The 16,077-nt window shown below is 38.5% G+C and overlaps 1 protein-coding gene across 2 annotated transcripts in view; it reads left to right on the forward strand.

The window, feature by feature from the left end:
- Nucleotides 1-14,758, forward strand: part of LOC139374924 (storkhead-box protein 2-like) — a 64,473-nt gene extending 49,715 nt beyond the window's left edge. For both annotated transcript variants that reach the window (XM_071116162.1, XM_071116163.1), the window contains exon 4: nt 13,648-14,758. In XM_071116162.1, coding sequence (XP_070972263.1) covers nt 13,648-13,852 — 205 coding nt within the window. In that variant the 3' untranslated portion in view covers nt 13,853-14,758. The remainder of the gene's footprint in view (nt 1-13,647) is intronic.
- The last annotated feature ends 1,319 nt before the right edge of the window (nt 14,759-16,077 follow it).

A 16,077-nucleotide genomic window follows, 5' to 3' on the forward strand; every position in this document is an offset into this window, starting at 1 on the left:
TGTTTTTGACACAACATTTATTTTTATTTTTTATATATATATATTTTTATTGGACATATAAAGCAATACAAATTACAAATTGAACAGATACGTCCTTTTATCTCTACTTTTTGAAACACCTTCCTCCCTTTAACAACAAAAGCAGCATACATTTTTTAAATTTTTTTATTTCACCTTTATTTAACCGGGTAGGCAATTTGAGAACAAGTTCTCATTTACAATTACGACCTGGCCAAGATAAAGCAAAGCAGTTCGACACATACAACACAGAGTTACACATGGGATAAACAAACATACAGTCAATAATGCAGTATTTAATACAATACATTAACATTTTTTTTAACTAATTTACAATTAGAGATAATATATAAATATACATAAGCACACAAGTACACATATACATGTACACAATGTGTATCCTGTTGGCCAAAATTCTTACTCCTGATCAATAGAGGGCAACTGTACAAAAAAGGAAATTAAAGGCTGCCATCTCAAGTAAAAGTTATCAGTAGAGCCTCTCGAAGTGTATTACATTTTTTCTAAGTGTAGAAAAGACATTAGATCTTTCAACCAAGATGATATAGTGGGAGGTTTGAAGGATTTCCAGTAAAGCAAGATCTGCAGACGGGCTATAAGGGAAGCAAAGGCTACAACGTCCGCTTTACTTTTAGTGAGACTAGGCAACAGAGATGGAACTCCAAATATACATTTGAAGTCGGAAGTTTACATACACTTAGGTTGGAGTCATTATTTTTTATTTTTTTTTGTCTTATTAACACAAAATAGTTTTGGCAAGTCAGTTAAGACATCTACTTTGTGAATGACACAAGTAATTTTTCCAACTATTGTTTACAGACAGATTATTAATTCACTGCATCACAATTCCAGTGGGTCAGAAGTTAACATACTTAAGTTAACAAGACTGTGCCTTTAAACAGGCTTAGAAAATTCCAGAAAATTATGTCATGGCTTTAGAAGCTGTTAGGCTAATTGACATAATTTGAATCAATTGGGGGTGTATGTGTGGATGTATTTCAAGGCCTACCTTCAAACTCATTGCCTCTTTGCTTGACATCATGGGTAAATCAAAAGAAATTAGCCAAGACCTCAGAAAAAAATTGTAGACCTCCACAAGTCTGGTTCATCCTTGGGAGCAATTTCCAAATGCCTGAAGGTACCATGTTCATCTGTACGAACAATAGTACGCAAGTATAAACACCATGGGACCACGCAGCCGTCATACCGCTCAGGAAGGAGACGTGTCCTCTCTCCTAGAGATGAATGTACTTTGGTGCGAAAAGTGCAAATCAATCCCAGGACAGCAGCAAAGGACCTTGTGAAGATGCTGGAGGAAACCGGTACAAAAGTATCTTTATCCACAGTAAAACGAGTCCTATATCGACATAACCTGAAAGGCCTCTCAGCAAGGACTGCTCCAAAACTGCCATAAAAAAAGCCAGACTACGTTTGGCAACTGCACATGGGGACAAAGATCGTACTTTTTGGAGAAATATCCTCTGGTCTGATGAAACAAAAATAGAACTGTTTGTCCGTAATGACCATTTTTATGTTTGGAGTAAAAAGCGGGAGGCTTGCAAGCCGAAGAACACCATCCCAACTGTGAAGCACAGGGGTGGCAGCATCATGTTGTGGGGGTGCTTTGCTGCAGGAGGGACTGGTGCACTTCACAAAATAGATGGTATGATGAGGAAGGACAATTATGTGGATATATTGAAGCAACATCTCAAGACATCAGTCAGGAAGTTAAAGCTTGGTTGGAAATGTGTCTTCCAAATGGACAATGACCTCAAGCATACTTCCAAAGTTGTGGCAAATGGCTTAAGGACAACAAAGTAAAGGTATTGGAGTGGCCATCACAAAGCCCTGACCTCAAACCTATAGATAATATGTGGGCAGAACTGAGAAAGCGTGTGCGAGCAAGGATGCCTACAAACCTGACTCAGTTACACCAGCTCTGTCAGGAGGAATGGGCCAAAATTCACCCAACTTATTTTGGGAAGCTGATGGAAGGCTACCCGTAACATTTGACCCAAGTTAAACAATGTAAAGGCAATGCTACCAAATACTAATTGAGTATATGTAAACTTCTGACCCACTGGGAATGTGATGAAATAAATAAAAGTTTAAATAAATCATTTTCTGTACTTTTTTTCTGGCATTTCACATTCTTAAAATAAAGTGGTGATCCTAACTGACCCAAGACAGGGCATTTTTACTGGGATTAAATGTCAGGAATTGTGAAAAACTGAGTTTAAATGTATTTGGCTACGGTGTATGTTAGCTACACTTGAAGTCAGACGTTATTAGAGGACAAGGCTACAGGTCAGTATCTCAAATTTTAGAGAGAGTACTAAAACAGGATGACCAATACTCTGACAGCTTAGAACACGAATAAAACATATGAGTTTGGTCTGCCGGAGAGAATGAACGTCTATCACGTGTCATTTGTGTCTGGGAGGAATTGACTATGTTTTTCTTTGTTGTAATGAAGTCTGTACAAGACTTTGAACTGAATGAAACTTAACCGAGCACATGAGGATGTGGAGTTAACCCTAAGAAGGTCCTCCTCCCACCAGTCATCTGCCAGGTCAAGTTCAAGTTCACTACCCCAGTCTTGATTTAGTTTATTGGAGAGTGTTCAGAGGAAAGCACAATGTCATATAATCTATAAATCAGACCTAAACGACTCCACAGGAAGGACAAAATCTCCTCTAGCAACGTCTTGGGAGGCAGTTTGAGGAAAGGTGGGAAAATGAGAGCGAACAAAGTTACGGGCTTGAATATAGCGGAAAAGATTATGAGATTTAGAAAAAAAGAATGAGCCAGATTAGATTTAGCGATGAGATCATTAAAACTGTCAAACGTCCCGTCTAAAAATACATCTTTGAAACGAACCAAACCGCTCTCATGCCACAAAACCAAAAAAGCCTGGTGGGGTTTGGAGGGTAAAAATAGGTGGTTGTTACAGGTGGGGCTTAGGAGAGAAGTTAAGGGAGGCTAAAAGAGACGTCATAAATCTAGTGTCATCCCAGTTAGGGGCGAAACATTCACAAGTACTACAGGGGTTTGGAAGAGGGTGCCACTAACAATTGTATAAGGATCTGAAATGATCTGTGAGGGTGAAAACTGTACTCGTTTGTGAATCACTATTGCTGTTCCTCTGACTTTGCCGTTAAACATGTGAATGAAAAACCTGTCCAACCCATGCTTTACGCAATTAAGTATGGTCATTTCTTGAAGAAATGCAATATCAGTATCCAGGCTCTTCAGATGTGAAAATACTCTGGCACGCTTAATTTCCCCCCCACAACCGCAAATGTTTCATGTCACCAGTCTGACTGGAAGCCCCAAGATACCACCCTGACTTGTTGTTGAACTAGACATTAATCTTCATAAGAGGAGAAGTCAAATGAAAAAGAAAGAGGAAAAGAGAGATTGAGAGAGGAGCAGCATAAAAGAAATATACAAATCCTCTAAAAAAGCAGAGCACAAGAATCTTTGGATAATGCCAACATAAAGCCCTCTCACCATCCCGAACATTCCAAACATACACAAAAATAAAAATGATAGGGCAATACACTTCAAAGAAGAAAAAAAAACGAGACGAGTAGCAGGAATTCTCTTTTACTCAGCATCCGTTGATTACCCTACTCTTTTGTGAGGTCAAAAGCAACCTAGGAAAGAAGATGCGATCGGTGGCATTTCAATGGCAATAAAATGTAGTCCACTAGGTGTCGCCACAGGGCTGAGTAATGAGAAACATTTTAAATTAACCAGTAGGCTATGAAAAGGATCGGCCCCTGAATTGTTAAATTGTTAAATGTCCTAAAAGGAGGAAACAATTCAATAAAAGTATACAAACGGACAACTAGTATTTTGGATATGTACAATTAAGCAAACAAACCGTGGGTCTAAACTCTTCAGCTAGTGCAACAAATAAACAACAAGAGTACAGTTGGAAGAGAGGAGTGATATTATTAGACTCTAATGTCGTAGTGGAGACAAAGAAAAAGGGAATGTAACTGAGGACTGTCTGTGACCGACATCACCAACTATGGCCAACGTAAGCCACGGTAGTTCAGAATGTCCATTAAAAAAAATAGTAAAAAATACAATTCAAATAACGGTGGACAGGATCGGTGTCTAACTAGCTAGTAACATTAGTATCCAAAATGATCTAAAGGCTGCCAAACTGCAATGTAGGCTATAGATTGCCATTAGTGGTGCAGCAAGTTCAAAGCTTTAGTAAAAAGAAAGAAATCAAAATGCTGCGCTTTTAAAAGCGATTGCCTTTGATTAAGAAACTGAACAAGATCAAATGGACGTTTAAAGAGCAGTGTGAGACAGCGTAGTATGTAGTTGTCAACAACACAAACGAGTTATGTGCTGCTTCAAACATACTTACTGTAGCCAGCAAGCTTTAGCATATTTTTTATTTTACCTTTATTTAACTAGGCAAGTCAGTTAAGAAAAAAATTATTATTTCCAATGACGGCCTAGGAACAGTGGGTTAACTGCCTTGTTCAGGGGCAGAACGACAGATTTGTACCTTGTCAGCTCGGGGATTCAATCTTGGAACCTTTCGGTTACTAGTCCAACGCTCTAATCACTAGGCTACGCTGCCGGATTGTTTCCCTAAGAAACTGATCAATAGATGGCCCTAGATGTATACTTACCAGTCAAAATGTTTAGAACACCTACTCATTCAAGGGTTTTTCTTTATTTTAACAATTTTCATTGTAGAATAATACTGAAGACATCAAAACTTTGAAATAACACATATGGAATCATGTAGTAACCAGAAAAGTGTTAAACAAATCAAAATATATTTTATATTGGAGATTCTTCAAAATAGTCACCCTTTGCCTTGATGACAGCTTCGCACACTCTTGGCATTCTCTATACTAGCTTCATGAGGCTTCAGTCACCTGGAGTGCATTTCAATTAACATTTGTGCCTTCTCAAAACTTAATTTGTGGAATTTTTTCCTTCATAATGCGTTTGAGCCAATCAGTTGTGTTGTGACAAGGTAGGGAGGGCATACAGAAGATAGGTAAAAGACCAAGTCCATTATGACAAGACCAACTCAAATAAGCAAAGAGAAATGACAGTCCATTACTTTAGGACATGAAGGTCAGTTAATACGTAACATTTTTTTAAAAATTTAAGTTTCTTCAAATGCATTCGCAAAAACCATCAATCGCTATGATGAAACTGGCTCTCTTGAGGACTGCCACAGGAAAGGAAGACCCAGAGTTACCTCTGCTGCAGATGATAGGTTCATTAGAGTTACCAGTGTCAGAAATTGCAGTCCAAATAAATGCTTCACAGTTAAAGTAACAGACACATCTCAACATCAACTGTTCAGAGGAGACTGTGTGAATCAGGCCTTCATTGTCTAATTGCTGCACAGAAACCACTACTAAAGGACACCAATAAGAAAATAAACTTGCTTGGGCCAAGAAACACGAGCAATGGACATTAGACTGGTGGAACTTTGGTCTGGAGTCCAAATTTGAGATTTTTGGTTCCAACCGTCGTCTTTGTGAGACGCTGTGTGGGTGAAGGGATGATCACTGCATGTGTATTTCCCACCGTAGAGCATGGAGGAGGTGTGATGGTGTGGGGGTGCTTTGCTGGTGACACTGTCAGTGATTTATTTAGAATGCAAGGCACACAACCAGCATGGCTACCACAGCATTCTGCAGTGATACGCCATTCCACGTGGTTTGGGCTTTGTGGGACTATAATTTGTTTTTCAACAGAACAATATGACCCAACACAACTCTAGGCTGTGTAAGGGCTATTTGACCAAGAAGGAGAGTGATGAGTGCTGCATCAGATGACCTGTCCTCCACAATCCCCCGAACTCAACCCAATTGAGATGGTTTGAGATGAGTTGGACCGCAGAGTGAAGGAAAAGCATTCCAGTTTAAGCTGGTTGAGAGAATGCCAAGATTGTGCAAAGCTATCAAGGCAAAGGGTGGCTATTTGAAGCATCTCAAATATAAAATATATTTTGATTCGTTTAGCACTTTTTTTGTTACTGCATGATTCCATATGTGTTATTTCATTGTTTTGATGTCTTCACTATTATTCTACAATGTCGATAATAGTGCAAATAAAGAAAAACACTTGAATGAGTAGGTGTTCTAAAACTTTTGACCGGTAATGTATGTAGCCTAGTGTCCACACGGTCACTAGAACTAATGTTACCCACATAATACAGGCAGGTGAGAAATCATCCCAATTCAGGAATTCAATGTATGTGCTGTCGGTAGAAGGACTCAGCTTCTTCAGGAGTTTCGAAAAATGGACCTTGCCGTTAAAGGTGACACGAAGACGGGCAGGATAAATCACCCCAAAGTGGATTCCCTTCTTGTACAGAATGGACTTGATGTCGTTGAATGCGGCCCGTTACTTCACCAGGCTAGAACTGAAATCCTGATAAAACGTGATCTTGTGGCCTTGGAAGGGGATGTCACTATGTTCCCTTGCCCACCAAAGGACAGGCTCCTTTGTATTGATGGAACCGCACTATGATGGGACACGGTCGGCTGCCTGGGCGAGGTTTCGGTGCAAGGCTGCAGTGGGCTCTATCGATTTCAGGGACATTGGGAAAAGCCTCATCGCCCAAAATTTCCTTGAACAGCTCCTCCATGAACTGAGTTGAAGATCCTGTCTCAGAATCCTCTGGCAGTCCAATCACGTGGATATTCTGGCATTTTGAACATGACATCAAATCTTCCACTTGTAGCTGCAGAGACTTGTTGGCGGCGGCCAGATCGTCAAGCCTGGTTTCCAGAATAGTGAGTTGGTCGCTGTGTCCCGGCCTCAACTTCGGCCAGTGTGGTAGTGTGAGATGCCACAGAACCCCAGATGGTTTCCACAGTTGCCTGAATTGGAGTCAGTGCAGCAACCAGGGAGTTATTCAGCAATTCGGTGAGTTCTGCTGCCAAACTTTCACGTGATTTCGCCAGCTCTCTGGCAAGGATCTCCAGTGTTATCGGGTTAGCCGTATTGCCAGGAGTGGCTATTGAAGCCTTCAATGAAGTTGGGATCATATCTGAAGTTGATTTGGTCGAGTGTGACGTTTTTTCCGTCGATTTTCCAAAGCGTGTGACTGGTTTGCGCATGCTAACTTAGGTACGCTCTATTACCTGGTAATTAAAATGACTTTTGAGGTCATGAGAAATAAAATAAAATAAAATCAAATTTTATTGGTCACATACACATGGTTAGCAGATGTTAATGCGAGTGTAGCGAAATGCTTGTGCTTCTAGTTCCGACCATGCAGTAATATCTAACAAGTAATCTAACAATTTCACAATAACTACCTTATACACACAAGTGTAAAGGAATAAATAAGAAGTATGAATTTAGGCGAAACGTAGGATTATTTACAGAAGTTGCTGGAGAGACCTTGTACAGCTTATTTCTACATTGCTCAACCGGAAGCTGACACAGCTAACTATCTTCGAGGCAAAACATTTCACTTACTTAGTTAGTCAGGTAATGTACCGCTATTTTCTAGCAAACTTAATGCTGCCTCCCAAAAGGATAAGGTGGCTCCGCTAAGGTTTTATTTTGATGTTTGTGATGTGTCCTCTTTCCAAGGGTATTAGCATTAGTAGAACAGACATTTCCATTCCAAGCAATATACACAGTAATAGCATGCAAGTGGCTTGGCCATCCTATCCATGCATTATGTTACCACACACACCTGCTTGGAGCAGCTGTCTTTAGAATGGTATTAAAGGGATACTTCTAGATTTTGCCAACGATCTACTTCCCTGGAGTCAGATGAACTCGTGGATACCACGACCAGGGTATCCTGCCCAAGGGACTGCGGTTGAAAATTAGCCGGCTGGCTAAAACCGGCACTTTTACTGAAACGTTGATTAATGTGCACTGTTCCTGTAAAAATAAACTCAAATTCAAACCATCCTTATGTTTGTATATCCAGTATCAAATCAAATTCAAATAAAATTGTATTGGTCACGTACACGTGGTTAGCAGATGTTATTGTGAGTGTAGTGAAATGCTTATTTTTTATTTTTTTTTTATTTTTTTATTTCGCCTTTATTTAACCAGGTAGGCTAGTTGAGAACAAGTTCTCATTTGCAACTGCGACCTGGCCAAGATAAAGCGTAGCAATTCGACACATACAACAACAGAGTTACACATGGAATAAACAAAACATACAGTCAATAATACAGTAGAACAAAATAAAACAAAAAGTCTATATACAGTGAGTGCAAATGAGGTAAGTTAAGGAAATAAATAGGCCATGGTGGCGAAGTAATTACAATATAGCAATTAAACACTGGAATGGTAAATGCTTCTAGATCCGACAGCGCAGCAGTATCTAACAGGTAATATCTTAAAGAAGTTGAAGGTCGTTTCATGAGCCAATGCTAACTAGCATTAGCGCAATGACTGGAAGTCTATGTCCCCCCCCAAAATTGTCACAGGCCTACACACAATACACCATAATGTCAAAGTGGAATAGTTTTTACATTTTTACAAATTGGTTAAAAAAATGAAAGCTGAAATGTCTTGAGTCAATAAGTATTCAACCCCTTTGTTATGGCAAGTCTAAATAAATGCAGGAGTAAAAATTAGCTTAAAACCTCTTTTGGGCTGCAAGCCAGTGAAAGTGCAGGGCGCCAAATTCAAAACAACAGAAATCTCATAATTAAAATTCCTCAAACAGACATGTATCTTATACCGTTTTAAAGGTAGTCTTGTTGTTAATCCCACCACAGTGTCCGATTTCAAATATGCTTTTCAGCGAAAGCAGCACACACGATTATGTTAGGTCACCACCAAACCACAATAAAAACAGCCATTTTTCCAGCCAAAGAGAGGAGTCACAAAAAGCACAAATAGAGATAAAATTAATCACTAACCTTTGATGATCTTCATCAGATGACACTCATAGGACTTCATGTTACACAATACATGTATGTTTTGTTTGATAAAGTTCATATTTATATAAAAAAAATGTACATAGGCGCGTTACATTCACTAGTTCCAAAAACATCAAGTGATTTTGCATAGCCACATCGATTCAACAGAATTACTCATCATAAATGTAGATGATAATACAAGTTATACACATGGAATTATAGATATACCTCTCCTTAATGTAACCGCTGTGTCAGATTTAAAAACTTTACGGAAAAAGCAAACCATGCAACAATCAGACGGCGCTCGGAACAATAGTCAAATTAGCCGCCATGTTGGAGTCAACATAAACCATAAATTACATGCTAAATATTCCCTTACCTTTGATATTCATCAGAATGCACTCCCAGGAATACCAGGCCGTAATAAATGCTTGATTTGTTCGATAATGTCCGTTATTTATGTCCAATTAGCTACTTTTGTTTGCGCGTTTGGTACAAAATCTTCAGAAAGTTGTATTACAGGTTGAAGAAACATTTCAAAGTAAGTACAGAATCAATCATTAGGATGTTTTTATCATAAATCTTCAATAAAGTTCCAACCAGAGAATTCCTTTGTGTCTTGAGGAGGAACGGAACACAGGAAGATATCATGTGGTATGCGCGTGACCTGGAATTGGCTCTCTGCCAGTAGTCTGATTCATTCCCCTCTTATTCAGTCCCACAACACAGTAGAAGCCTCATTCAAATTTCTATAGACCGTTGACATCTAGTGGAAGCCCTAGGAATGAGTCTTCATTCATATCGCAATGGGATTTCAATAGGGAATGGTTTGAAAATATACCAACCTCCGATTTCTCACATCCTGTTTGGATTTCTTCTCAGGTTCTTGCCTGCCATATGGTTTCTGTTATACTCCCAGACATCATTCAAACAGTTTCAGAAACTTCAGAGTGTTTGCTATCCAATACTAATAATAATATGCATATATTAGCAACTGAGACTGAGGAGCAGGCCGTTTACTCTGGGCACCTCTGGGCACCTTTCATCCAAGCTACTCAATAGTGCCCCTGCAGCCATAAGAAGTTTAACAAGTCACAAAATAAGTTGTATGGACTCTTATGTGCATTAATAGTGGTTAACATGATTTTTGAATGACTACCTCATCTACAATTATCTGTAAGGTCCCTGAAACACAGATTCAACAAGAAAGAGCAGGGAGGTCTTCCAATGCCTTGCAAAGAAGGGCACCTGATAGATGGGTAAAAAAATAAGACTGAATATCCCTTTGAGCATAGTGAAGTTATTAATTACACTTTGGATGGTGTGTCAATACATCCAGTCACTACAAATGTACAGGTGACCTTCCTAACTCAGTTGCTGGAGAGGAAGGAAACTGCTCAGGGATTTCATCATGAGGCCAATGGTGACTTTAAAACAGTTACAGAGTTTAAAGGCTGTGATAGGAGAAACTGATGATGGAACAACAATATTGTAGTTACTCTACAATACCAAGGTAATTGACAGAGTGAATAGAAAACCTGTACAAAATAAAAAATATTCCAAAATGCATCTGCTGTTTGCAATTAGGCACTAAAGTAATATTGTCCTGAATACAAAGTGTTATGCTTGGGGGAAATCCATTACAACAAGTTACTGAGTACCACTCTCCATATTTTCAAGCATAGTGGTGGCTGCATCATATTATGGGTATGCTTGTAATTGTTAAGGACTGGGTAGTTTTTCAGGATAAAAAAAGAAACGGAATGGCGCTAAGCACAGGCAAAATCCTAGAAGAAAACCTGGCTCAGTCTGCTTTCCACCAGACACTGGGAGATTAATTCACCTTTCAGCAGGACAATAACCTAAAACACAAGGCCAAATTTACACTGTATCTTACCAAGAAGCCAGTGAATGTTCCTGAGTGGCTGAGTTCGTTTTGATTTAGATCTGCTTGAGAATCTATGGCAAGACCTGAAAATTGTTGAATTGCAATGATCAATTTGACAGAGTTTAAAGATTTTTGAAAATAATAATGGGCAAATGTTGCATAATCCAGGTATTCAAAGCTCTTCGAGACACCCAGAAAGACTCACAACTGTAATCGCTACCAAAGGTGATTCTAACATGTTTGTTAGTGTTTTATTTTTCATTAATCTTTTACAAATGTTAGAATTTTTCTTCCACTTTGACATTAGAGTATTTTGGTATAGATCCTTCACAAAAATATATATAATTAAATCCATTTTAATCCCACTTTGTAACACAACAAAATGTGGACAAAGTCAAGGTGTGTGAATATTTTAGAGGTTAATGCTAACCAGCAGTGTTGAGCAGAATTTTATGTTTTACACTTGTAAAACTTTGCTTTTACTGGTATGTAGTGACATTTAGTGGTAGTTGCAGATGTCAATGTTACAGTGCCGCTGGTCGCCCCAGGTACATTTGTTATTGTTTTTTTGTTTTGTTGACTAAATGGAGGAGAAGAGCATCCAAATGGAGGTGAGCATCATGGTAAAAACAATTGCTGCACATATTCGCTGTTCTATCTCACATGCAATGACGTCTGAGGGAAAACTGTGTTGTTGTAATATCTGAAATGGACATGGCAGTTTCACCATTGAGGATTACAGCTTTAATCATTTACATAAAGCAGATGTGAGCGTTAATCTAAATGGTGTTTTGAGTCCTGTTGATTATGATGCCAAATTGAAACATAAAACTTCAATGTGTCTGTTAATGTAGCTTATCCCCAAAAAACTGATTTTAATTTGACCAGATATACACCCTGATTGAAGCCTCTACACTTTGGCTGTAGTCTCTGCTGCTTTGTCCTGTTGTTTGGAACTCTTCCTTATGGATGTGGCACTAATGAATGTATTATGTCAGGGGTGTCAAACTCAATCACCTCCAAGGGCCATATTGAAAAAACACAAATTCACAGTCCAGACATAACCTATATGCCCCTTTTATATAATGTCCATTAAAAAAAGTACATTGAATTCTGTATATAGCATTTTAACAGAAATGAAACAAAAGAGAGAAAAAATATTTGTCCAGCCTTTGCTGCTATGCTTGCAGATGTGCATAATATGCTACGACCCTATCAAAAACTATTTAAAAACAAACAAAAATGTAGTTCGGTTGTTGTAGTATTTAAACTTTAAACATGTTTTACATTTGTCTTGCTGCATGGATCACCAGTTCGGTTGAATGCAGCATTGCTGTATGGCAGTGGTGGGAAATGTACTCAATTGTCATACTTGAGTCAAAGTAAAGATACCTTAATAGAAAATATCTAAAGTAGAGGTGAAAGTCACCCAGTAAAATACTACTTGAATAAATGTCTAAAAGTATTTGGTTTTAAATATACTTAAGTATCAAAAGTACATGGAATTGCTAAAATGTACTCAAGTATCAAAAGTTAAAGTTAATTAGAAATCATTTCAACTTCCTGATATTAAGCAAACCAGACGGCATATTTTTTTTATTTTATTTTTAGCCAGGTGCACACTCCAACACTCAGACATAATTTACAAACGAAGCATTTGTGTTTAGTGAGTCTGCCAGATCAGAGACAGTAGGGATGACCAGGGATGTTCCATTTTCCTGTCAAAATGTAACGAGTACTTTTGGGTGTAAGGGAAAAATACATTATTTTCTTTAGGAATGTGGTGAAGTAAAAGGAGACAAAAATATAAATAGTAAAGTACAGATACCCCCAAAAACTACATAAGTAGTACTTTATAGTATTTTTTACTTAGGTACTTTACCCTTTGTATGGTGTTTTTTTGCAGGTTTAGTTTTTTGGTTATTCATCGTCAAGCTTTAAAAACCAAAGCCAGACTGCAACATTTTAGTAGACTAGGATGTGGTATGTGTCTGTGCACTTTCCCTCCGATGCATTCTATAAACGGGACACACTTAAGCAGCACAATTTCGTATCAGGTTGTAATTTCATAAACTGTTAACTCATCATACTCACGTGTGTCCTAATTTATACTGACGTGTGTAACTTTTTGTCAACCAATATGACACTTTCTGTAGTACAGCAATAACAACACGCTTAAACTTTCGGGCCGGTAGAAGATTCAATCAGTGCCATTAAGGAGAAGAATTGGGAATGGTTCAAATGTTTAGTGATGATATGATACAGCACACTGGCTGGCTCGTAGGTGTATGTGTGTCTGTGGGTCTGGAAGGAGGTGTGTGTGTGGGTCAAGGAAGAAAAGTGTGTGGCAATGCACTGCCATTGGTGCACAGCATGTTGGCTGTGCCAAAATGAATTGACAACCCAAATCATTTGCCCAGGCCAGATAGAAATGTGTCACGGGCTGGATCTGGCCAGGGTTTGAGATAGTCAAATTTCAAATGTACACATTACCTTGAAAGAAGTCTTTGGGCAAGGAGAGACTGCAATCCAAGCTTTGGTTTATATAAACTAGCCACCAACCGCTAATATTATTCTAACCAAAACACAATGTCCCCAAGTTAGCATGGTTTAAATTGCATGCCCAAATCCTCCCCAAGTAACTTTCAACTAAGTCATAAAGCTACACAATCAAATTTTTGGTTAGAAAATGAAAAGCTGTTGGTGGCAGTGGCTAGTTTACTTCCCACTTATTGCAAGTCTCTGTTGTCCCCATCCTCTAATTCTCTTTCTGTCCTCTCCTTCTCTTTACTCCACGGATGTGTCTCCGTCTCACTGTCGTGACAGGACACGTGAAAGCCTGGCTTCCAACACGTCGAGCATCATGGAGAGCAATAGACGACAGAATCCAGCATTGAGTCCGGGCCACATGGGCACCACCAGCATCGGTCCGCCTTTCAGCTTTCGCACCATCCCAGAACCCCCCCATGCCGCACAGCCTGAGAAACTGCAGAAGTCTTCAACCTGCCTGGCATCCATCACCAGCGTCTGACCTGACATACAGACAGACATACATCAAGGCCTGAAATGGAGGACGTGGATTATTAAGGTTATGGTAGGGACGGACCATTGGGGGTAATAGGGGGGGTGGAGAAGGCAGAAGTTGGGTCACGTTGTGCCCCCACCTTCTCCTCACCCATCCAGACACACATGTCCACCCTCCCTCACCCAACCCCCAGAAAATCCAACTACTACTGGGACTGTTAACCACACAGGCATGGCTTCCAGAGACTGTTCCCACAGCTTCAAAACTTCACTGCAAAAAACAAACAAACAAAATGACAACCACAAAATAAAGAAACTATCCTGACCTTGATTCATTTAGTCTCCCATTGCAAGAGAGCCAATCAGGAATTATCTTGATTTGGATTATATCGACTTAATTTTGTTTTTGGGACAGATTTCCAGATTCCTCAATGTTGGTATTAGAGAAATGTAGTCACATTTTGGAAAATCTATACTTTTACGTGTTATTTCCAATCCATGTCTAATGAAATGTTTTCTATCAAGAATTATAAATAATTTATCAGGAGAGTTATCTTATTTGTATATTGATGTTGATGCACAGTATTAAAAATAATGAAGGAAGAGATAAGGAGGTGGAAAGGCAAAATGTCAGAGGTTCCAATTTGTGTAGTGCAAAGCAAAATAGGCTATTGTAGTTCTATCCATACAGTATCATTTATTCATAAGTACAATAATGTATACTCAAAACTTTTTTTATATTTAAGTGACTGAAACGAAATCATTCAAATGAATAATGACAATTTAGTAAGGGAAACGGTTGTTTTACATTGTTAGTTGAATTATTAAGTTTCCATCCTGGAGCACTAATGTGCCTTTTCTGTGGTATTTATGACTAAATAAAAAAAATATTGAAAAAATTCTTTATCCAACACATAATCTCAGGTCATAAGAATTTATTCTCTTGAACACACGCACACACACACTCTGTGATCTTGTTGGTGGTGTGTGAGGAGTTTGCCTTGCTGATCAGTGGCTCTCTGAGTGTTGTAATTGGTTTGAAAGGACTTGACTTTTCTGTTTGTTTCAGATGTGTTTGCCTTTTCACTACATGTTTGCCAGAGTGTGCATAGATGGACCATAAAATGGTTGCAGCGGGTGCAAATTGTAACTATATATCCCAGGGGTATAGGACAGACAAACACCTTGTCTCCCTAAACATGTTTATCACTATCATTGTCAGAGCCATCAAGGCATTTATACAACTTATGTCTGCTGTATTTCTCCTTAAGTGTTGTTTTATGAAATTGACCAGCTACTAAATTGTCTTGCAAATTGCAAAATCTCACAAAAATATTAGAGCATGCGGAATAGCGATGGCTACCTTGCAAGAGAATAGTGAAGAGTTATTGCAGTCCTGCCTCTTTTATTCACAATATTGTTTGTATCACAATACTGTAAGTATTGTGTTTTGGGAATTTGTTTTTCTTGTACAGGTGCTAAGATTTCTATATGAAACGCTCGATTCCATCCTTAATGCTGAAGATCTGCTTTTTAGCATGATTGACAATTAAAGGCAATGGTTTGAAAGGACTTTACTTTTCTGTAAATTGTCCTGAAACAAGTATCAAAGCTACATTAGGGGTTAAGTTAATTACCCCCCACATGCAGAATTGCAATGTGCATTATTGAAGGAATTTAAATATTTATGGTGCCCATAAAACACAGTAAGTTTATCAATCTTGCATGATAGTGGTTAATTAATGAATTACACATCCAATTGTACAATTGTATTCACTTCTACTTTGAAACTCTTTTTTTAAAGTTATGCAGTCTCCTCCCAGTGGTCAAAAATGTTGGTTGAAATGTGATTAAAGTTATGTCATACAACCTGATTACAACCAGTTAAAGATACCTTTTTCTTAACATCAAGATGCCTGGGAAAGACTGCATAACCGGAATACGAGGTAAAGGCGTCTTTTTATGGTAGCTAAAGAAAACTATAAAAACATAATTTTACAATCATTAGCTAATGACATCACAAATTATGACTATGACATCACAAATTCACAAAATGTGGACTTGACCTCAATACAACCAGTTTAGCCCGCTGAGACGATCGTAAGGCTAGAAGATTTAATTTTTGTCATGACAAAAATGTGTTCATTATAAAACAAGTGACATATCAATATGCCCATGAATGTCATACATCACAAAGGCTATGTCAATCACTAATCAATGTCTGGTAACTTT

Source organism: Oncorhynchus clarkii, chromosome 19 (genome assembly GCF_045791955.1).
Source record: "Oncorhynchus clarkii lewisi isolate Uvic-CL-2024 chromosome 19, UVic_Ocla_1.0, whole genome shotgun sequence".
NCBI lineage: Eukaryota > Metazoa > Chordata > Actinopteri > Salmoniformes > Salmonidae > Oncorhynchus > Oncorhynchus clarkii.